This window comes from Rhinatrema bivittatum, chromosome 6 (genome assembly GCF_901001135.1).
Source record: "Rhinatrema bivittatum chromosome 6, aRhiBiv1.1, whole genome shotgun sequence".
In the NCBI taxonomy this organism is placed as follows: domain Eukaryota; kingdom Metazoa; phylum Chordata; class Amphibia; order Gymnophiona; family Rhinatrematidae; genus Rhinatrema; species Rhinatrema bivittatum.
Window position 1 is genome coordinate 35,956,660 of NC_042620.1, and position 23,991 is coordinate 35,980,650.

Consider the following 23,991-nt stretch of genomic DNA (forward strand, 5'->3'; position numbering starts at 1 on the left):
TCGATACAAGAATGATGTAATATTAACAGTGTGACCTGTTCTAGTTCGAGAAGAGCAGTGGTTCCTCCTTCTCACAAACTTTTTAAGAAATCCTGGTTAGAATAATAAGAAATTCTGTGGACTAAAATAATTCTTGTACATATAATATTTGCTGGGTTGTCTTTTCCATAGGTTTCAGTGCTGGTAGTTAGTGCTGTTTTGGTATGGGAGGTTTTCTATATTGTAATTCAGTTTATTCAGGGTTTTCTGAGGATCAAGCCCACACCCAACACTATTACACTAGGTTTTATACCATACGGGTTCCGAATTACTTTGGGTTATTTATTTATTTTAGTTTTTTGCAGGATTTTCTGTTTGCCACGACACTGTGTGGAGAGGACTGTGGAGGGAGAGAAGGACAGGGCTGTTATGGGAGAGGGGGGAGTCGAGGGGAGGCGGGAGCGCAAGGCAGTAAAATGAGTTTACCTTTAGTGAAAATGATTTACTGTAACTGCCCTATCATAGGGGCCCGGTAAACTCGGCCTCGGTTTTCATAACCTGCCTGTCTGCTAGTAATGAAAACGACCGCCAAGTTTACCGGCGTCAGACTTCATAACTCGGCGATCTGCCGAGTTATTTTATTTTATTTTATTTTTTTACTTTAAAAAAGAAGTACAGAAAAGCAGTTTTTTTCTGCTTTTCTGTACTTCTTTTCAATGCCCTCAGCTATTAACGCCTGCACCAGGCAGGCGTTAATATCTGAACAATAATTGTGCATCTCAGACGCACATTTATCTTTTTTCATTTGGAGTGAATGAGTGCCTCATTTGCAAGTGATGAGCGCTATCTCATTCACTCCGCGTCGGACGCGCATTAAATAGGCACTAATCCCCCTATTGCATTAGGGGGTGGATTAGCGCCTATTTATCCCGTGTCCGACTGCGGGTTGTATTGCATTGGCCCCCTTGTGTATACACGAAAAAATCTCAGCATCGACTTGCATGTTTTTAAACAGATCTACCATTCCACTCACTGTAGTTTCTCCGCTTGTAGTAATCCCAGTCTCTCTCCTGGTAGTTTGCCTCCTCAACATGGCTGCTTGGCAGGATCAGGGTTTGAGATCAGCAGGGCAACCGTGGCATGGTCCTGACTTGAAGTCTTTCTATGAAATTTATGTGGGACAGCACATTCCTCATCCTGTCCGTCATTGTACCTGCAGTTTAGGCGTGCTTTCAATTGCCTAATTAAAGTGGAATGGTCTCGTCTACGGCTTCACGGCTTAGAACAAGTGCACCCCAGTAGTATCTAACTAACTTTGGGGCTTGGTGACGATACCCCTGTTGAACGCATACATAAACAGAACGCAGGACTCCAAACTGCCCTAGACACAGATGCCAGCTGACTTATTTGGTTGATGGTGCAGAGAACGTCAGCATGTACCAAGAAAGGGAATTTAAGTATCATACACTCCACTGTACCTAAAGGCTCCCCTTCTTCTTTTCTAAATTTAGAAATGCACGTTCCTCGTGCTGGGAGGGGATGCAGGAAGCGCGGCTCCCATCTTCGTAGGTGGTAGTCAAGCTGCACGGTGCAGAATTTCTGATCGTACGTATAGATAGCGATAGTTTCCATCACTAGTACTTCTTTGTACGGGTTCCCTCTCTCTCTGCCTCTTGGGGGGCTCTTGGAAAGGTTTGCACTTCACAGTAAAACAGTTTACGATGCCGATCTGCTCAATTGAAATTCTTCCGCTCTGGTCAGATCAATATATAAATTCTCATAACTAAACTAACACTGTTCTCCCACCCCTCATCCCCCAGCCTCTTTTACCTAATCTCTCAACCCACTTCGTTCTAAATCTGTCCCAAGATATTTAAATCCTGTTAGATTCCTGACATCCACTACCTCTGCTGTTAGGGCTATTCCAGGCCTTGTCCTCTATTTTGGTTCTTATAAGACTTCATACTTAATCCAGAACCCAGGCACACCTCCATGTTTTCCCGGCAAGTTTTGTAAGAATCCATCTGGCCACCAAAGCTACAGAGGCTGTTGTCTGAAACATTCAGCCTCCCCATACTCAGTGATGTTAGGGTTACAACCATGGCCGCTCCATTCAGATTATCCCGGTCATCTCGGAAGCCTGATACGGCTGTATCTCAGATGTTAGGGTTGCAATGATGGTCACTCCATGCAGGTTACCCCAGTCTTCCTGAAAACCTGATGTAGACATCCAAGGCTGTAGCCATGGTGACTCTGTAAAGGTGAATTCAGTCTTCCTAGAAGCTCTCTTTCCACTGGCTTGTATCCTTCTCACTTTAACTCTCTAATGACTGAGCAATCATTTTCGACCCTCCCACCTGCCGTTGCCACTGCGTTCTGCGTCTATCCTAAGCATGCTTAAGTTCTTTCGTGTTTTTTGTTCCTACCCCCTTTGCCAGTAGGCTCCATCAGGCATCTCCCACCCTCTCATTAGAGAAGTATACAATTTTCTCAAACTTTCTTCCCTCTGATCTTAAGAAATTAATCACTCAGCTGATATACATAGCAAGACTGATCTATGCGTACATTTGAAAATCTCGAACGCAACCTAGATTCTGGCAACAATTCATCACAGATATTGCTATAAGTAAAAGACTGACCCATACACTTAACGGCAATCTGGAAACCTATACCAAGATGTAGAGCCTGCACTGGACACAGCACGCGCATGCAGACTTGAGATAGTTAATTCCTTTTCACCGTCTCTCTCGAGTTCTGGGTGGGGCTTTAGACCGAGAGGAAAACTTTCAAACCGCTGTGCGGGGTGGCATTTACACGTGTATGTGGCCACGTGTAGTTTTACCATAGTATTTTATAAGATGCGTAGATCACATACACTCATATTATAAATTACACATACGTTTACCCCACAACATGTACACTTACGAGGACCAATGCACGAACACTTGCAACGCATTGAAACCACATATTTCAAGGCATTGATCGCTCATACTTTACCCACCTATTTTTAAAAAACCATAAGCACATATATATTTTACGTAAGCAAAAGTAGGACTTGCTTGTGTTAAGTCGAGATTTGCACGTGTAAATAGATGTATCTTGGAACATATGCATGTGAGTGAAATTGCCAGTTTAATCAATTAGTCCACTTGTTTGCCCAGAGCTTCTCAAGGTCATCGAGACCCTCCTGGTTCTTCAGCCTGCACTCTCTCCCCCCCCCCCCCCCGTTCACCCAGACCTCCCACCCAGTCAGTACCGCACAATAAAGATGTTTAACATCACTCACGCCAGATAATTAGCAAGCTGGCAAATGTACACGTGTGAGTGTCCGTTAAACTGTTGGCCCCCACCCCCCCAGGAATGCCCTGGACCACTTCTTTTCTACGCATGTATATGCGCATGTTAAAGTGAAAATACATGCGTATTTTGGACTTTTCTAAAATATGGAATACACGAGTACAGGTCACTCACGAGCATACATGCTAACTTTTTTTGCGTGTAACATTTTGAAAATTCACCTTCCAGGATATGACCTTAATATTTTGTATCTATTTTTCAAATCTGGCTAGTGACATACAATAAAATGATATCATACATGTCACATGGTGTTCTTGTATAGCAAGTGTCAAACCTGCTGCAATCTTGTGTACGAAAAATTAAAAAAAGGACAAAACTTTATGGGTTTAAACTGCAACAGGGTGGGTTCCAGTTAGTCTGTGCAAGGGGGTACTCAGTACTGGAACAAATTATTTAGAGAGGTGCTGAAATCTTTTCTTACAGGAAGGGAGTAGATAACCATCTGTCTGGGATGGTTTATTTACCCTGCATGGACTAGAATAGATGACCTCCTAGGGATAGAAGCGACCTTAACTTCCAATGATTAAAGGAAAGGTATGAGGAGTGGAGGACAGTATCTGCATGCCCAGCCTCACTCTTTTCCAGCTGGCTTTATGTGGAATAAATGGTGTTTGCTTGAAGCTGATGCATTTTGCAGACAGAATACCTCGGTGCAGTGGAGGAGGAAGCAGCATGCCCAGAAACGCTTTCACATCAGTCAGAAAGGTAAAGCTCAAGCTGATAACCATCTAACCCTGATCAACAGGTGGCAAATGCACTTTGTGATCATAGGGGGGTGAAATATCCTTTTTCAGCCAGGAATGCTCTCAGCGTTCTTTGTGCTGAGCGGTGAGCACTTTTTGAGTTATGAATTTCCCTTATGGCAATAAATGTGCGCGCGGCCTAAGAGGCCAAATTTGGGAGATGGAACAGCAATAGAAAAACTTCTCTCTTGTTTTGTAAAAAAAAACCGGTCCCTAACAGCGTTTAACCTCCGAAAAGTCTTCCTGTACATTCGTATCCTTCTGCAATTGCTCTTTGCCTTGATACAAAACAGGAGGCTTGTTGACCTGGATATCACTCGCGGCTTTCTTCAGCTGGAGATAACCCCACCCTATCGACATGTACAGACAGCACGCAGGGCAGCTCCCGAAGAGGCGTGGGCGGGAAGCCGAGCCTGCCCATGGCTTCTCCATCGCCGGATTATGTTATGTCCCTGTGCCCGTCTCAGACCTCAATCTGATTTACGAACTATTACGAAAAGGGCCACACAACGACCCAAGCTTCATCTTGTCTGGACTTATTATTCCGTGCAGCTGTTTGAACTACCCCCACCCCCCCCAGGGCAATCCCTTCTTGGCTACAACCTCTGGACACCTGGCAAGAATTCAGCAAAAGACACCTCGCAGGAGAAAACGCTAAACGAAGACAAATGGCAGGGGCAGGAAACTAGGCCAACGCTGTAGATTTTGTACCGGTTTCAGTTTTATGCTCGGGGGGGGGGGGGGGGGGGGGAGGGGGGCCAGGTGTTCCTCTCTGGACAGCGCTCCCGGGCGAGGTCACCAGCACACTAGCAGTCTTACCAGAAAACATCGCAACAGGCTATTATTTTTGGCTCAGGTTACATTTATCCACCTGAAGTATGCTCCCATCGAAACCATCATACTGTATGTCAGCTATAATATAAAATATCTTTAACAAAAAAAAGGCAAGAACTGAGTATACTTCTGAGCCAGAAAGTCATATGCCAGAAGGGAGATCCCTCTCTCACACACACCCCCTCACCCCATCAAAAACAAATTGTACCAGAAGGCAGATCCCATTAGAGATCTTTTCATGAATGACCTCAATGAGAGAATAATGAACCCTGGCTGTCATGGGATAGATAAGAAAGAAGCAGGCTCCAGTACCCACTCACTGGAGCAAGGGTGGTTGCTATCTAAAAGAATATAACATTTTAACATCATTTACATCTTTTATCTAGTGCTCAAAAGCATAGACAGATCAGATTTGCCTCCACCAGAATTCTTCAAAAGCAGCACTGACGACCTGCGCTGAGCAGCGAGGTGCAGGCTGGAGGTCATAACTCAGGATAAATCCTGCTGCAGGCTCCTCCTCAAGAGTAAATACCTGCAGGCTACCGGACGCTGAACCAATTAATCAGTCAGTCAGATGGAGATGTGGACCTTGGGCGCTCTTCTTGCTGCCAAGGAAACTTTTCCTTTTGCGGGTGCAGCAGAATAAACAGCTCTGCCCACTCTGGATGAGATTCAGAGAATTCTCCTTTATTCACAACTCACGAACACCACAGCAAAAGGAGAACTGATAGTGACTTTCCAAAAGAGATCACTTTTAGGAGGATGGCACTTAAACACTCTGGCATTTAATCATCTTACAGGGACCTTTTATTTTTTTGGTTGCTTAACTGCATTTCTCCACTATTCTCTCACATAGGCAAAGGATGCACACGACTCGTTCTTCGTGGTGTCCTCCCTGCACAGTGGTGGAGTCAGCCAGGCTGCAGTTCAGAAATCTGCCTAAGAGCCCCCCCGTGTTGCTGTAACAGGCACTAGGGAGTCACCCCGAGTAGCGAAAGGGTGCTTTTTCAAGGGGGTCGAGAACCTGCGGGTGAATTCCCACTTAAATTAAGGGTGATCAGTCCTGTGCTAAGACGAAGTAACAAGTCCATACAACTGCCAAAGCTGTGGTGCCAAAACAGGTCTGCTATTTGCAAGTCGCTTTGCACAGGAGCAATGTGTGGCACAATCCTCAGAAGATCTGCAGAGCAAATCAGATGCTTAGGTTTTACAAATTCAATAGCGGGCAGCAGAGCTTCAAATTATTTACTTCCAGTCTGACATCTCCATGGCAAAGTTTAAGCGTGTTGCTGCACCCAGAGGTGACAGATACTCCTCCTTCCTTTCCATTCAAGTATTCTTTCTAGTGTAGCTTTAACTTGGCACATTTTTGGATCCTGGTGTCACAATTCGGTAGAAATAGATCAATCATTGTCTATTAGCAAAGCTCCTGGATTCTAAAGCATGCCGCTTCTCCCCAGCTTCCTGAAGGAAAGGATCGTTTTACTTATTCTCTGCCAAGCATTCTCTCCTTCCCCCTAGAGGGCATGAATCAGAGGACCCATGTGTGTCCCAAGGTTATGCTAGGGACGGGTATTCCCCTCAAGGTTCACAGAAAGAAGCAATGAAGACAAGCGCCCTGGTCTCCTGCAGCCTTGAAAATCCACCCAGGGCTAAGGTAAGTTACTAACAAGTCGATACAGTAAAGTCCGCGGGAGAGCGGGCGAACGCCCGCTCTCCCGGCACACGCACCGGCCACTCGCCAATGCGCGCGATTCTGTATTTAAATTAGGTGGTGCGGTAGAAATGGGCAAAAGGAGATGCTAGGGACACTAGCGCGTCCCTAGCGCCTCCTTTTGACCCGGAGCGGCGGCTGTCAGCGGGTTTGACAGCCGACGCTCAATTTTGCTGGCGTCGGTTCTCGAGCCCGTTGACAGCCACGGGTTCGGAAACTGGACACCAGAAAAATTGAGCGTCCGGTTTTCGGCCCGACAGCCACTGGCCCATTTAAAGATTTTTTTTCTTTTTACTTTTTTTTACCCTTCGGGACCTCCGACTTAATATCGCTATGATATTAAGTCGGAGGGTGCACAGAAAAGCAGTTTTTACTGCTTTTCTGTGCATTTTCCCGGTGCCAGCAGAAACTAGCGCCTACCTTTGGGTAGGCGCTAATTTCTTAAAGTAAAATGTGCGGCTTGGCTGCACATTTTGGGGTAGATTTTAAAAAATAGCGCGATCGCGTACTTTTGTTCGCGCACCAGGCGCAAACAAAAGTATGCTGGATTTTATAAGATACGCACGTATCTTATAAAATCCGGGATCGGCGCGCGCAAGGCTGCCGATTTTGGGCAGCCTGCGTGCGCCGAGCCTCACAGCCTGCCTCCTTTCGCCCTCCCCTCACCTTCCCCTCCCTTCTCCTACCTAACCCACCCCCCAGCCCTATCTATCCCCCCCCACCTTTATCCATGGATTTACGTCTACCGGAGGCAGACGTAAATCTGCGCGCGCCGGCAGCCTATGCAAAATAGGCTGCCGGCGTGCGAGGGCCCTGCTCGTGTAAATCCAGCTGGATTTACGCGGGCAGGGCATTTAAAATCCGCCCGTTTACTTTCTGTATCGCGCGGGCATACCTAATAGGGGCATCATTATGCATTTGCATGTTGAGGGCGCTATTAGGTGCCGCGGGTTGGATGCGCGTTTTCCGCCCCTTACTGAATAAGGGGTAAGGGAAAACATGCGTCCAAGGGCAGGTTAACAGTGCGCTCCGTCGGAGCGCACTGTACTGGATCGGCCTGTTAGGGAGCTCTTCTGCAGCCACTCGCCCTGCCTTGAATTCAGGGGCCGTCACCCTCGGTTCACCGCTGCTCCTCCCACAATCACCACTCCCTAAACACTACCGCAGGACTGAGTATCTCCCCCCCCGGGAGCGTCTTCACAAAAAAATAACAGGGGTTCTGGGCCATACTCACGTGGCACAGGAGCCAGCAATAAGAAGCGCCATGCTGGGGGCCGGATGTAATAAGTCCCGAGTAAAAAAAAAAAAATGTGTGCGCAATTTCCATGCACATTATGGGTTTGATTTTAAAAAGCATTTACTCGAGCAAAACTGGTTTTTGCTCGAGTAAATACACTTTACTCAAGTAAGTGGGCTTTTCAAAATTGCTACAATATATGCCATTGAATTGTCCATAGGATTTACTCAAGTAAGTGCACTTTACTCGAGTAAATAGCTTTTGAAAATTGCTACGATAGTATGTCACATTTACATGCGTAACTCCTTTGAAAATGACCCCCTATCTGTACTCGAGTGCTAAAAAACAGTTAACTCCTGATACAAGGGGGGTCATTTTCAAAGGCATTTACATGCATAAAACATGAGTTTATATGTGCAATTGGCTTCTTATAAAATCGGCTTCCTTATGCGCGCGGTTTGAAAATGACCCTCCATGTGAGCTAATGATAGGCTCACGCATCAGGAGTTTTAAAAAAGTGCACTAGCCCAAAAACGTGCGGACAGAAATATGCTCAGCATGCACAAAACACAGGAAACGTGATTTATATAGAGAAAAGCTGTGCATTTAAAGGTCGTGCACCCAAAACAAAAGATAGGAGCACAATGCAGGAGTTGGGAGAGTAATTTTTAAAATTCTGCAGGTAACGTAGTGCTTTCCCTGTAGAAATGGCTCTTTAGAAACCTGCATGACCAATCCGTGTGAAAAACGTTATGCACATACACACAGTTTACCTCTACTTTCTCGTGCCTAGGCGAGAGGCGTTCCAGAGGGTGGAGTCGGAGCAGGATTGGGACTTGCTTATTTTTTTTATTTAAACTCACATGCATGTAAATTTTCCTCGGCAAGATTGCGCACGCCAAATAGCAGGAGCAATGGTGTGCGTGTGGTTTTGCCAGGGTAAATTGCATGAATCCACTTTGAAAACTGGCGCCGCTCACGGCATATTTGGCAGCTAACTCATGCGTGATATTACAAAATTACTTCCTAGGAGCACAAAAGTTATACTCATAAAAGTTAGGTTTATAAAAATTCTGTTGATAAAAAACAGAGTCTGAGACCTCTCGTCTTCAGGTCTGGGACCACACACTGGGGCGCAGCACCTTGCATTGGGGAACAACAGGTCATTAAAGTGGGATTTGCATGGAGGTGCACTAACGTGCATGCACATTCTTCTGCGCACATTCTTTGTATGCAAAACTTCTTCTTAAATTGAGAGTAAAGCTGTGCCAGAGCCATGGGCTAACATGTGCGCACCCAGCCTAGCACATCCTATCGTATCAAGGCCTGGGTCAGACCAATGCTCTATGCAGCCCAGTATCCTCTCTCTAATAAAGGTCAATCAAGGTTGCTTGGAGGAAGTAGCAACGGATCCTAATGGGGAAATCTACTCCGTTTGCTTACTCCCAGTTTCTGATAGTAGGAGATGGCGTTCCCCCACCTGGCTAGTAGTTGTTAATGAACCTTTATTAAATCCGGCGAGTCTACTGGCTTTGACCACATCATTCAGCAGCAAATTCCACAACTTAACTGTGTATTAACTGAAAAAAAAAAAAAAACTTTCTTAAATTCACCTCCATGCATCTCTTTGAGACTTTCATGTAGTCCAGGAACCGAAAATTATCCACCCCAGAAACAACTATGGGGGTAATTTTCCCAAGGATTTACATGCTTAAAACTGGGATTTATTCATGTAAATGCACTTACGTTAAATGGGTTTTTGAAAATTGCTACAATATGTTACTTTTATACTTAGAAATCCTTGGGAAAATTAGCCCATCTGGGTGCATTTCTATTCAACTGCAGAATATTGGATTCTGTTTGGACAAAAGGTGAGAAGTAATTCCAAATTCAGAGCATTAATACTACAATCAAACAGACACTGATCCCTACAAAGCTCAGACCCAATGAAACGGTGAGAAAGAGCAGATCTTTTGTAATTTAAATTTTATTGAAAGAGCCACCAAGAACAACTCTTCCACAATGTATCAAGGACATATTTTGCATCCCCCCACAACCCCTTCTCTTACACACACACACACACACCCAATCCCCCTCCTCAATATGTGACACAAAAGAAGTACTAGCAGGGAAATACAACCCATCATAACATAGAACACAATAACCGGCCAAACATGTGTTACGTTATCTATGAATGTATAAACTTTCTGCCAAAATGGTTGCAGAAAAGGGCATCTCTGCCAAATATGGTAGAAAGACCCCGTCGCACCACATAACCTCCAGCAACTACTGCTAGCTCTGGGGTACATACGATGAAGTTGCTCTGGCATCAAATACCATCTAAACAAAACTTTATAAGAGTTTTCCAAAATACCCGCTGAGCTGGAACTTTTAGCTGTGCATGAGAAAATCAATTCCCAGTCGTTCTCAGTGAGGTACATAACATCCCTCTCTCAAGCCACTATCAGGCCGATACAGTACAGTGTGCTCCGACGGAGTGCACTGTTAGCCTGGTCTTGGACGCGCGTTTTCCCTTACCCCTTATTCAGTAAGGGGAGGAAAACGCGCGTCCAACCCGCGGCACCTAATAGCGCCCTCAACATGCAAATGCATGTTGATGGCCCTATTAGGTATGCACGCGGGATACAGAAAGTCAAATGTGCAGCCAAGCCGCACATTTTACTTTCCGGCACTGGGAAAGTGCACAGAAAAGCAGTAAAAACTGCTTTTCTGTGCACCCTCCGACTTAATATCATGGCGATATTAAGTCGGAGGTCCCGAAGAGTAAAAAAAAGTAAAAAAAAAAAAAAAAATTTTGAATTCGGCCCGCGGCTGTCAGTGGGCTTGAGAACCGATGCAAAATTGAGCGTCGGCTGTCAAACCCGCTGACAGCCACCGCTCCTGTCAAAAAGGAGGTGCTAGGGACGCGCTAGTGTCCCTAGCGCCTCCTTTTGCCTCCTTTTCCCCGGATCTACTGCCGGGCCTCATTTAAATACTGCATCGCGCGCCCGCTCTCCCGCGGACTTTACTGTATCGGCCTGTATATGAGAAGGTTCTTCTTTCAACTCTTTATTCAGTAAATTATATATTTTGGAGATCCCACCTGTAAGTGTATCAGCCATGCAGCAGTAGGGCCCTCTAAGAGGGTTCTCCCCTGAGCAAGATCCTGACGCACAACAGGTGAAAGTAAGACGTGACGTAGTGGAACATAATGTATGAAATTGTTATCATCTAAGTCAAATTTGATTCTAAACTCTCCCCATGATACTATACTGCCCCCAACTCCCAAAGCTGCCCAAGAGAGGAGATGCCCCTTGCTTTCCAAGTAATATACTGTACAGTCTCTAAACCTGGAGCATAAGCAAGGCTGTGATAAACAGAGGTATTGTAAAATAATTTCTGTGACCAATAAGCGTCTCCCGCCAGTGCAGCCGAAGCCGTAAGGTGGTGTTGGTGCTTGGAGACATATCACGAATAGGCCGCCATGTCTGCTTAGGCGGTCAAGGCATCGTGGGCAAAGGCATCTTACCCCCAAAACTCTGCTCAATGATCACCCATTGTTTCTGTTCCCGCTGCCTAGGCCAGTTGACCATCACATGCAGCTGAGCCGAGACATAATACCAAACCAAATTTGGTGCCCCAAGTCCACCTCAAAGTTTAGGTTGATACAATACCTCCTTGGACACCCGAGGAGGACGTTGTTTCCAAATAAAAGAAAACAAACGTTTCTGCCATTGTTTTAACAATTTGGGTGAGAGAAAAATAGGCAAGGTTTGAAAAAGATAAAGTAAATGAGGCAAAATATTCATCTTTATGGTCGCCAGTCTCCCAAACTAAGATAACCACAAACTTCCCAACGGATAAGTCCTTATATAAGGTATCCACCAGGGGAGAAACGTTATGTGCAAATAAATCTTCTGTATTCCAACCCAGATAGATCCCTAAATATTTTAAAAAGGAAAGCATTATGCAACTCTGCAAGAGAGTTTGATGGGACCAAAATATTCAGAATTTCAAATGTCTCTAAAATTGATTTTAAATCCAGAAATTATTACTGAAATTATTACTGAAATTATGGCGTTCAGACATAACCTCTTGTAGTGACTCCTTAAGCTGTGATAGGGTGAACATATCATCAGCAAATAAAGAAAGCTTGTACATCCCCTCCCCAATCGAGACACCCTGGATATCTTTGTTACCCCTAATTCGAGTCGCAAGGGGCTCTAAGATCAGGGCAAACAATAATGGAGATAAGAGGACACCCCTGGCGAGTGTCCCTGATAACAGAAAAAGATTCGAAATAGCACCTATTTACTTTAACATAGGCTTGCGGACATTCATATGGTTTCTTAATCCATCCGATGAAATGCTGACCAAAGTGCATTTTTCCAATACCTTAAACAAGTACTCCCAATGCACCATATTGAATGCTTTTTCAGCACTGATAGATAATAAAACCGTCGCGATATGAGCTCTGGTGGAGTACCATATGATATCAAAGATCTTACACACACTGTCTGCAGCCATCCGTTGTGGAATAAATCCTGCCTAATCTGAATAGATTAAACCAGGTAAGAACTTTGACCAAGATTTTAAGGTCAACATTCAAGAGGGAGATCAGTCTGTATGAACCGCAAAGTGACGGGTCTCTCCCCAGTTTTGCTAGGACAGTTATCTCAGCTAAGTTAGTGCCCTCCAAAAGAGAGGTCCCATCCCGTAAAGTATTAAACATCTTTGTCAAAGGGCCTACAATATAAGGGGCAAAGATTTTACAAAATTTTGGAGAGAAGCCATCAAGGCCTGGGGAATTATTGACCTTTAAATCTTTAATTACCTGCAAGACTTCTACAGTCTGAATTTCACTGTTCAACATAAGCTGCTGCTCCGGTGTTAACCTAGGGAAGGCCATGTCATGCAGATATACATCAAATTCATCTTCCTCAATAGTGTCTTCCCTACCATACAGGTCACAATAAAATTGAGAAAACGGTCTCCTAATATCCACTGAAGAATTCAATAAATGACTCTTCAAGTCCTTTATTTTAGTAATTTGATTCTGACACTCCCTTGATTTCAGCCTTATTGTCCCATTAAAAATAAGTCTGATTAACTAAACTGAGTTGATGAGCAATGCAGTCTGCATCTAAAGCCCATAGTTCCTCCACAATGTGGATCTCAATTTAATTTTCTCTTTGTTCTTGAAGGATGCCTGTGAAATCAAACGGCCTCTCAGAACAGCCTTCAAGCACTTCCACACAACTATAGGAGACATCATTAATTTGAAGATATTCTGTAATCGTATTTTGCAAATTACAGCAAAACACTTTATCCTGAAGTAAAAAAATCTTTAAGCCTCCAGAACCGACACCCTCCATCTAAAGCGGTAAATACAAGAGCCATCTAGACCAGGGCATGGTCGGACCAGGTTATGGTCCCAATATTCGTGTCCACAACCTGGTTGGAAACCAACCTATCCACCCATAAATGATCTATATGGGAGTAAACATTATGAGCTTTAGAGAAAAAGGTGTAATTCCTCTGTGTAGGATAATGGTGCCTCCAAATTTATTTATTTATTTATTTATTATTTTTGTTATACCGAGTTTCATGACAGATATCACATCAACCCGGTTTACAATTAACAATGTGTGTAAAGCATAGCGTAACGTATATTCCCAATAAACTGTGAAACTTTAAATACAGTGTATCAATACCGTGTGTGAGAAAGTTACAATAAAACAGGGAAAATTAACTTGGAGCTGGAATAGGGGGAAAATTGAACAATGCAATATATATACATTTGGGTATGTTAGACATACCCAAATGTATATATATTGCATTGTTCAATATATACATTATATATACATTCAATATATATATATATTGAATAAATATATACATTCAATAAATATATACATTCAATAAATAAATATATACATTCAATAAATATATACATTCAATATATATATATATTGCATTGTTCAATATATACATTTGGGTATGTTAGACATACCCAAATGGGGTATGTCTAACATACCCCATTTGGGCATTAACTGTCTGAGCCTACTCCTATGAACCCTGGAAATTTGACCCCCCACCTGAGGAGTTATCTAATATGGTTAGGTTAAAGTCACCTCCAATAATCAATTTGCCCTCCACCCACTTATCCAAAATGTCAGCCACCTGTGCATAAAAAAAAGGGTCCTGTTCAGAATTCAGTGCATATACATTTACCAGGATTATAATCTCACCCCCCCATTTCTATTTCCATAAAGAGAAATCGACTCAATTGGTCTGCATAACACTTCCTAAAGTGACATACAATCTGAAAAAAAATAAAATGCCCACCTCGGTATATTCATGACCCTGTGAAGCTGCTGCAAAGAATCTGTGAGGGTAGGCAGTGGAATCCATAAGGTACTTATATCACTTTTTAAATGTGTTTCTTGAATAAAAGCTATAGAAATATTCTAATCCACCAGATCTGCATATAAGAGTTTCTGCTTCCTATGACTGTTTAAACATTTTACATTCGAAGAATATAATTTCAACTGAGCCATCATGAGTTCTATTTGAGGATTAAAGCAGCAACAAATAAAAGAATCCAGAAGTCCCCCTGTCTCAGCAAAATATCATAGAGAAGGGAAGCCCCAACAGTGCCAACTCTCATCCTAGTTGATCGGCACGCTACCACATGTTCTGCCTGAACCCTCAACCCCACTTGTACATTCAGTGAAGAAAACCCTTTCCAGAACCCTCCCCACCATCCACCGCAACTCCCACGAAGAAATGTGCTCATGATCCGAGCAGGAAAAAAACTGGGGGAGAAAACCAAAATGCCCCAACGCTCGGTGAGCCCTCTCGATGGTTATATCAGAGAGACGGACATAGGGTGAGGCCTTCTCAGACTCTTGCAAGAAATCACAAAAATTGCAAGATCGCAACTTTGCAGTCGTTATATTCCAGGCGGTCCACAATCCCCCCGGAAGCGGAGGTTGCAATGCCGAGAACGATTCTTAATGTCCTCAGGCTTTTCAGAGAGAGTCAAATTTTCATCCCCCAGTGCTAACAATTTTTTGTCTAAGTCTTCAAGGTGAATCGAGTGGGCATCCAGGGTCCATCCTGTGCTCATTGGTGCAGCACCCGATATCCAGTAGCTCCTCCCACAAACCCGGCATCATCACAATCAGCTCGGCTTTATTGTTTTTACTATCTCTCCTGATCTCACAAAATCATTTGTGGCATTCAGCTCGCAAAGGTATATTCGCCTTAGTCTGAGAGTGAACAGTGGTCACGGAGCTTTCCCGCCATGTTGGGTCTGGCGCCCATGTAGGCCCCAATTCTCCGCTGTTGCTGCTGAGCTCGTCTCCAACTTTCGAGAATGAGGACTATTTTAAATCTGCCACTTTCTGCTTAATAGCCATCCTCAAACTTTTTACAATCTGTTCCAACTTGGAATGTAAAAGCTCCTCTAAAGGCTGTCAGGAGTTGGGAGGAAAGTCTCAGGCGGCCATCTAGGTTGGTGGCGTCATCAACCCCCCAGAAAGAGCAGATCTATCAAATTACTCCTACAGTCCACCAACCTCTTCTTCTTGCCCATCACCGCCATGAAGGAAATGTAGAATAAAATATAATAATGCTTGTAAAATAAAATGCCCAAACTATCATCCAACACTAAATCCACAAACACCTCCATTAGCAAATATATATATACATATTATGTATCTATAGATACACGTCACACACACACACACACACACACACACACACACACTTATAAACCTACACACCTTTAAAACAGTACATCTGTAGACAAGAAGGATAAGTGTTATCATATTTCTTTTCCCTGCCCTCCCTGGTGAGAAAACGTCTTCATCTTATGATAAGAAAGCGCATTCCACAGCAAGTCTTCATGGCTGCAAGAAATGCCAGCCAAAGCATTCACCTGCCGTGCCACGGTGGGCCTCAGGTTTCCGAAGCTCCTGCTTCTTGCAGGCCGAAGAAAGCGAAAACACAGAAGAGGGGCAACACGACAGTAGGAAAGGAATGTAAGACGCACGGAGCATGCCCGGTTCTCTTCCTGCTACAATAAATCCTGTAGGACCCCGCTCACTCTCTGGCTTTCACTTCATTCCTTTACAGCTAAGGATCCTTTGTGCCTGTCCCAGGCATTCTTGAACGCTGTTCACCGCTTCCGCCTCCGCCACCTGTACGGAAGCAGCGGCTGACTGGGCACAGAGAAGGCGACCAGAGAGAGGGCAAGCGGCACACTTAAAGCCCACGACGGCCCTTGCGCTGCCAGGCTGCACACGTTCCAGTCCAGAACTGCCGGCAGTGAGTAAAGTGGGCCCACACGGTAATAAAGCATACGGCAGGAATACAGCTCTCTTGAGTGCTTAAAACGTAATCTTCCTTTTCACATGCAGAGGCAACCGCGCTTGCACTGGACACAGACCTTCGAGAGCTGGATGGGTTACTCCCGGCTGTCACACGAGTTGTCTGATTTATTGGGTGCAGCCAGGTGGCCAGCCAAGCTGGCAGTGGCCGCACTGATTCGTTCTAAAAGTATTAAGCGCTTCCTGCTGCAGCAGATGTCGGACCCACAGGAAAATTCCCGTTTTGTATTTTTAGAATGTGCACTTAGATGTAATTTTACCAGCGCCACCACACTGCCAAGTGAGCCTATATTTTATGCTAGAAAGAGACACGAAAAGATTTTTAGTACTTTTACATGGTCCGACAGTGAAAGAAGTGTTTGTAACATTACGAAAATAAGCTCACACGAGGCTGCCGTATTCAAAAAGGGAGAAGACGTTTTGCCGTGAAATCACAGCAAGTCAACAGGCAAGAACACGATGAATGCAAAGTGCCACTTGGTTTACAGGCGAAGAATTGTGAAATGATTGTATGTTCCATGCAGCAAACCAGAAAACCCAATGAAGCTTTTCTAATTAAATACCTGCTAAATAAATAATAAAAAAAAATAAGGGTCAAGTTCAACCAAATTGAGGACTTCAGTAAAGAATTTAGGATGAAAGGATATTCATTCCGTCAAGCCAAGTCATCATTTATTTACGGCACGCTTTTCCAAGTTCAAAGGTTAACTTTGGTGAATGAAGATATTCAGATTTGATATTTTAAAAAGGTTGCCCTCCTGCGTGCCTTAATGAAGCTGCGTAAACCTCCTCTCTTCCCCACCACCCCGGCCCACGAACCTGCAGGCTGGCTTCGGCTCTGAATCAGATAATACACTGAGCGCCTCCGATAGTAAAGCAAAGGGGATATTTTGGGGGTGAGGCCATTTTCCGAAGATACTGACCCGATGGTTCTGGTTTTCCAACTTGTCTGAGATGGTCCCATTTTCTTCTAGTGTGCCAATTTGAATCACTTTTCGTCCCTTCTTTGGAGGATTATTTTATCCTCCAGACGGATGGACAGACAGAAACTCCTGTTACATGACTCTTTCCAACATGTCGTATTAGACCTGTAACCTGCATTTTCAAGTGCACCGGTTAGACAGGTTTGAACATTAAGTGGAATCCTCTCAGGTAACAGATGAAAGAAAATATTTATTGCAAGAGTATTTCTTTTGTTCACAAAAGCTAAAGTACATCAGTTAGCAAGGCTCCTCTGTAATTTTGTGATCATTTTGGAAAAGAAGTCAGCTCTAAGTTACTGTAACCACCAGCGAGCATTTGGCTTGTGGCTAACATTTTCTCTAGCCCAACAGCACGACACGGAAGTGCGGGCATCAGAAGATCTCAAAGTCAACTGAAGCGGAGATGGTCTCCAGTTCGTACCAAAAACGGAAATTTTCAGCGCGTGGAAGGACAAGTGATGTGAAGGCCCGGAAGAACCACTGCTGGGACCTTTCCCTCCTTAATGGCTCAGGTTTTTAGTTCTGGACTCGGCATTTTTCTCCTGCTCCTTTGGGCTTTCAGCTCAGTCAGAACTAGGGTTGGGATCTGGCACCAGAAGCCTTCATTTGCAGCCTCTTGGGGATTCTCCCCCTCCCCCTATTTTATACCCCCTCCCAACTTACGTTTAATCCAGTCACCGCAGTGACGAGCTTCAGCCAGAGGCCCTGCAATCATGGGTCCTGAATCCAGCTCTAGAAGTGTGTGTGTGTATGGGGGGGAGGGGAGGTTCGAGTTTAAACAAGAAACCCAGAAATGGGTGCTATTTCACCGGAGGCAACTTCTCAGGCATCTCCCGGGCTGCCTGGGAGGGTGACAAAGTGGAGAGGAGGTGGAGGAACTGAGATTCCAGGGTCTAATGAAGGTTACAAGTCAGCCGAACGGCACTCTTTTTTTTTTTTTTGTTCTCCGACAGGATCCCTTGGAGGCGGTAAGAGATGTCACAGGGCTTCCCGATATCAGGGCTCACTACTGATAACACGACAGACACCCCCAGCAGCAGCAGCGGCAGCGGCACAGAGAGCTCTTCAAGGTAAGGTAGTTCGCAATCCACTTCCAGTTAAAAACATATCCAGCCCCCCCAGAAATTCATTCCCTGAGGGACCCGAGGGACATCCTAGGGGGAGAAGGAAACACTGGCGGGTCAGTTACAACCTTTGGAGATTCATTATATTTTTATATTTCCTGCAAAGTTCCGACTCACTTTAAATTCTGCACACAAAGTGAACATCACTTCCCTGAAACTGTCAGGGAGCAGATTTTAAACAAACTCGAGAGCGTATTTTTGCGCTCAGCACGCAATCAAACTGTGGAAAATCTGTTGCCAGAGGATGTTGGTCAAGGCATCCAGCACAGCGGGTTTAGAAAGTGTTCAGACAAATTACTGCAGGCAAAGTTCACCAAGGAACCATCACTTATCCCTGGGCGTGAGCAACAGGAAACTGGATGCACTTTTTTGGGCCTGGCCACGGTCAGAGACAGGATCCTGGGCTGGATAGATCTTTGGTCTCACCCAGCGAGGCACTTCTGAAGTTCTTAGAGGGGCCAGAAAAAACTACAATCCACAATCCCATCTAACATCTGGGCTTGCCGGACATTGATCTGAAATCAGATTAAAGCTTGCCCTACGGTCAAGACCTCGGCTGGCAGAAGGGCTTCCAGGAGCGCCATTCGTCAGCATATTTGGAAGATGGTATTCTTTGGCAATCTCGTGCATGACAGACCCCCTTTTGTTCCCTTCTCTGAACAACAAGGGGCAGTGACAGGATCTCTAGGAACGAAACTCTGGGCTCCTGGAGTGAGATCATCAGAATGCGGTCCAGACTGACAGCACTGCTAAAATCTCTGCAAATACTCTCGCTTGGAAAGCCGGTGCTGAGGAGCTGCACTATACACACTTCCCATCCCCAGATGAAACAGTGTTTTCCATCCCTGGTCTCTCTCTATAAACAGACAAAAGCTCTAATTGAAGAAAACAAATACGTGACGTCACTGCATTCTTAAAGTGTGGGAATCTATTTTTTTTTTCCTTACACACATACCTACTTCCGCAGCCCATTATAAAATGTATTTGCTCCTTCACAGAGCATATCTCTCTGCTATCCAGGCTTCACCCCGTGAAGAAAAGCTGCAGAGTGCCTTTCTGGAATATGCATCCTACATATTTATTGCACATGAATGCCCCTCCCTTACTTTCTGAGGTATATTACCTACTGATAAATCATCCAGAGAAATGAGCATAACTTTTAATTATCTGGGAGGCCCTGGTCTGATTACCAACTGAGATCCCTGTTCCGTAGACTGAACTCGGCTGTTGGCGCCGCAGGGGCATTTACTGAATGGGGTGGGGGATGTGAGCCGGGCACCCCTCTCTCTAAGCCAGTGGCTCTCAAAAACTGGGGGGGGGGGAGGGAGGGGGGTGTCACAGGATGGAAGTGGGGGGGTGGAGAAAGTGCAACATGCCTGGACTGATAAAACTTTAATTACAGCACTCGATACTAAAATTTGACTTTACCATTTTTTAAAGAGTTGGAGATTGAAAATATTACACAGAAGAAAAAAGGGGGGGTGCATGGGGGAGGGGGGGGGAAGCTCAACCTATGAAGCCAATGCTGCAAGTGAGAGCTGGTGGAGGAGATCCAAAAGGGAGCCGAGCCTTGACGACTCCCACACAGGAAGACGCGTTGTGGCTCCCGGCGAGTTGGGAGGGTTCAGAGAGCAGGCGGTCAGATACTTTCAGGGGCATCGTTGCTTCCCACCCTCTACACTCCCACCCTTCGGCAAACGGCTACTGCAACAAGCAGCGGGCCCGAGCAACAGACGATCCAGGAAAAGTCAGGGGGGGGGGAGCAGTGAATGGGGCTGGGGGCCCTTCCAAGATAACAAGTGCAGAGGAGGTTGATGATGAAGTATAAAAAAAAAAAAAAGAAAAGAGAGGGAGAACAAATCCCACCAAAGCTTCCTTTCTGGAACTCGCTCCCCGAGGAATTAAGGGCTCAGACTGATCTAAAGGTGCTCAGGAAGGATCTTAAATCTTTACTTTTGTGTAATTGTGTTTTTGTTGTTTTATATTTTTTAGGGTACTAATACGTTTGAGATGTTTCGGGTACTGTATATATTATGTATGCATCCCGATACCGTACCGAATGATTTATTCGGGCTACGAGTTTTTAAATAAATGACGTTGCCAATGTATATAATGCACATTACTTACCAGGCCGCAGGCTGATGGAAATATTCTGAGGCGTTATCTGAATGACATCGGCGTGCGCGGTGCTGGAGCCCTTGCTGCTCAGTGGGAGGTCCTTGACTATGCTCACGCGGCTGACGGGATTCTCCACGAACTCTTTCGTGCAGCCTTTCCTGACCAGATTCTCTACCAGGTCGCACCTCGACGTGACGGTTCTCGCGCTGCCCAGTTCCTGGGGTACAGGAGAGAGAGAGAGAGAGAGAGAGGAAAAACAAGAGTTGCTCGTACTTGTATTGCTTTTCATGTTCAACAGACCAAGGCCGCGAATACGGCCGGAAGCGGAAAAGGACGGCTCGAGAGAGCGGGAGCGTAAGGCCCACAGGCGCGCATGGACCACGGGCTGCAGAATCGGAGAAGGGGGAACAGGCAAAACGGTCGCAGTCATGAACCCTGCTTCTCATCTGTGCATTTGCCCAGGAGTGGGCTCCACTGGGTAACAGCTGCGGCCCGCGAGATGCTGGCCTGGCTCGTTGTCAGTGACTTTGAATGGCCAGGGGTCACGGTGCGCATCCTGCCACCCAGGTCCCAGACTTACCCTGCAGTCCATGAAGGTGCCCCCCTACCGCTCTCAGAGCCGTGCGGGCGTGAAGCGCGGTTGTTACGAACACATTGGGGAAACAAATTTCCCGGAGATTTTTTTTTTTGTTGACAGATTTTTAACTTTCCTTTTTTTCACACCCAGACTCAGAATGGGGGTGAAGCCCTTTTTGCAAACACAGTCCTTGGTCAGCAAGCATTTAAAAGCCACGGTTTCGCTGGAGCTGCTCGGTGTTGCTTTCGTGCACAGCTGGTTTACCAATTGGCTCCATTTCCCCAGGACAGACCAATTAAGGGTTCTGGTTTTATTCCACTGCAGGTATGGACCTGTCGTTCTGACTTTCCTAAGAAAAGCAGGACTACAAGCCCGGGCGGTGAGGTTAAATCAGGACTAGCTCAGACGGTCCCCTGAAAAACGGGGGCCAGCTGTGGTAACCCCTGCGCACAAAAAATCTAATAAATTGTGACATATCCATTTGACACCAACGCAGAGCGTCAATAAATGACTCGGCAGTACTGCCGCAGGGTCAAAATGCAGCCCACAATCAAATCCGACATGCCTGTCCGCCCCTGTGTCCAAGAGTGAGCGTGATTTGATGATAACTCCGGGCATGAAACAGGCTTGACAATGTGTATCTTTTAAATCAGATTCTTTTACTCCAAAGAATTCACTTGTGGAGGCAGAGGTTGTGTTTTTTGGGGGAGGGGTGGTCATTGCAGTCAGATTGACGGCACCCTTCTAAAATCAGATCCTTACATTGAAAATGACTTGCTCATAGAGCGGCGGCATCATTCAGCACGCTGCCTGGAACGACCTCCCCGACCCCGAGGGGCTGTTTCAGGGTCATTCCGAAGAGCAGAGGATTTAACTGCTTCCTTCCACGAGCGAGATTCTTTGAATGAAAGGATTTGATTTTTAATGGCACACGTTCTCTTGCCTAGGAGTGAATATGAGTGGATAGACGTTGCGTCTGTGGACCCCTAGGCTGGGGCGAGATTGGCTCTACCTGCAGGGAGGGGCCCAGCAGGTTCTCACCACCGGCAGGAGGAGGCTGACAAGGCAGAGACCGGGTGGAGGCTTCATCTACGCCAGCCCTCGTTCAGCCTCGGGGTTGGGCCTTTGGGTGCCGGGGCTGGCAGGCGAGGGTCTCTGGGAGCAGGCAACGCAGCGGACTCCAGGGCCAGGCAAGGGTCAGAGGTGGGGGGGGGGGGGCAGACAGGCAAAACTGGAGTCCAAGCAAGGGTCAGTGGCAGGCAGCAGACAGGAGAGAGCGGAAGTCCAAGCAAAGGTCAAACAAGGTATCAGTCCGAGGGGCTGCGTAAGCAGAGAGCAGGATAGGTTTGGCAGATAAGGCAGGAACACGCTGGCACCACGCACACTCCCAGGGGTAGCTGGACCTGTTGCTGAGGCACTGGAAGGGTGTCCGAGGAGCCTTATATAGGGGAGGCTGATGACATCATCTAAGGGCGCCACAGGGGTCTTCCCACCGCGGGCCCTTTAAGTGTCTGTAGCGCCCCTACCAGGTCTGGCCACTAGATGCCACTATCCCTGTCCTTAGTAGGAGCCATCCATCTCTTCAGGCCCTCCCACTAGAAGGTTCTGGATTGGGCAACCCAGTGTCATTAAGCCCAGCTTTTTTTTACCTCCGTTAGGGAGAGAGCAGCTGCAGAGTAAGGATGTACTTTTTCCACGCTCTGGTAGGGCCTCCCGGCCTTGCCCAAAGGAGTTTTCTTTCAGAGGGGACACCTCACCGCGCACTCCCTGCCAGAGGGTCCTTCTCACTTTAAATTACACAGAGACAAGTTGTTGAGCCTGATACCCTTTAGGGGCAAAAGGTCTCTCACCAGGGGCCCAGAGACCTGTGAGCCTCCTCTAAACCCTAGGTAGGCGAGCAGCAGTGACGGCTCCCGCTGCGAGAGATGGTGAAGGCTAGAGGAGTCCTATTTATGGAAGGAACTGAGTTCCCCCTGCTTCTTTGAGGAAAGGTCACCCTGACTGGCCGTACTCAGAGGCTGGAGACCAGGGAGCCCGTTCCCACCCTGAATGTGGCAAGCGCCTGTGACAGCAGGAACCCCAGTTTAGGAGAGGGTTTTGGATCCCCCCCCTTCCCCACTGGGATTTCAGCGCAGGAGTAAAAGCTCAATCCCACAGGAGGAATCACCTGAATTAAGAGCTAAGGATCAAAGAACAGATGCACCAAAGGAAAGAGCAAGAGAAGGAGGTCCCATCCGGATTCCCACCCAAGGAATCAGGACAGGCTGGGTGTCCGCGGGAAAGACGAGGCCTCACGGTAGGATTTTTGCAGTTAAAAGGGAGCCTCTCTCACTAGGATTCAGCCGCTGGGAGAGTAATGCGCATCTAAAGTCACCATGGGCTCTACCCAGCGGTCTGTAACAAGGACACCTACCTACGCAGAGAGAAACCCTGCAACTGCAGTCAGTGCTCATCATTTTGGACAAATGGACTTTATTTAACTTTATGAATCAGTAAACTTTATTTCAACACCCCAACCGGTCCTGTCTGAGTCACTAAAGCCTCTCACCACATGACAAGCACCTAAAGTACAGCACACACACACACACACACACACCTACAACACACCTACAACACACACACACACAACACACACACACACACACACACACACACACATACAACACACACACACCAGTCACCTGATCTCTCTCATGTATACACACACACACTAGAGACCTTCTTTCATCAATGTGGGCCATAGGCGCGAATCTCCCCGCCCCCCTAAAAAGGATTCCCCCCAGGGATTAAGAGTCAGCGTGGGAGTGAAATGGTCAGCCGGAGCAGCCCCCAGAAGATACAAATTAGATTGTGTGCCCTTGGGATTTAAAACACCTCACTAAGAGGGTTTCATGCCCTAAGTTGGGTGCGTGTGCAGATGCTAAGAGAT

At 46.1% G+C, this 23,991-nt stretch overlaps 1 protein-coding gene across 3 annotated transcripts in view; it reads right to left on the reverse strand.

Annotated features, from left to right (window-relative positions):
• ITGB5 (integrin subunit beta 5) overlaps positions 1 to 23,991 on the reverse strand; it is a 171,825-nt gene that overhangs the window by 113,199 nt on the left and 34,635 nt on the right. For all 3 annotated transcript variants that reach the window (XM_029605250.1, XM_029605249.1, XM_029605248.1), the window contains one exon: positions 20,495 to 20,702. In XM_029605250.1, coding sequence (XP_029461110.1) covers positions 20,495 to 20,702 — 208 coding nt within the window. The remainder of the gene's footprint in view (positions 1 to 20,494; positions 20,703 to 23,991) is intronic.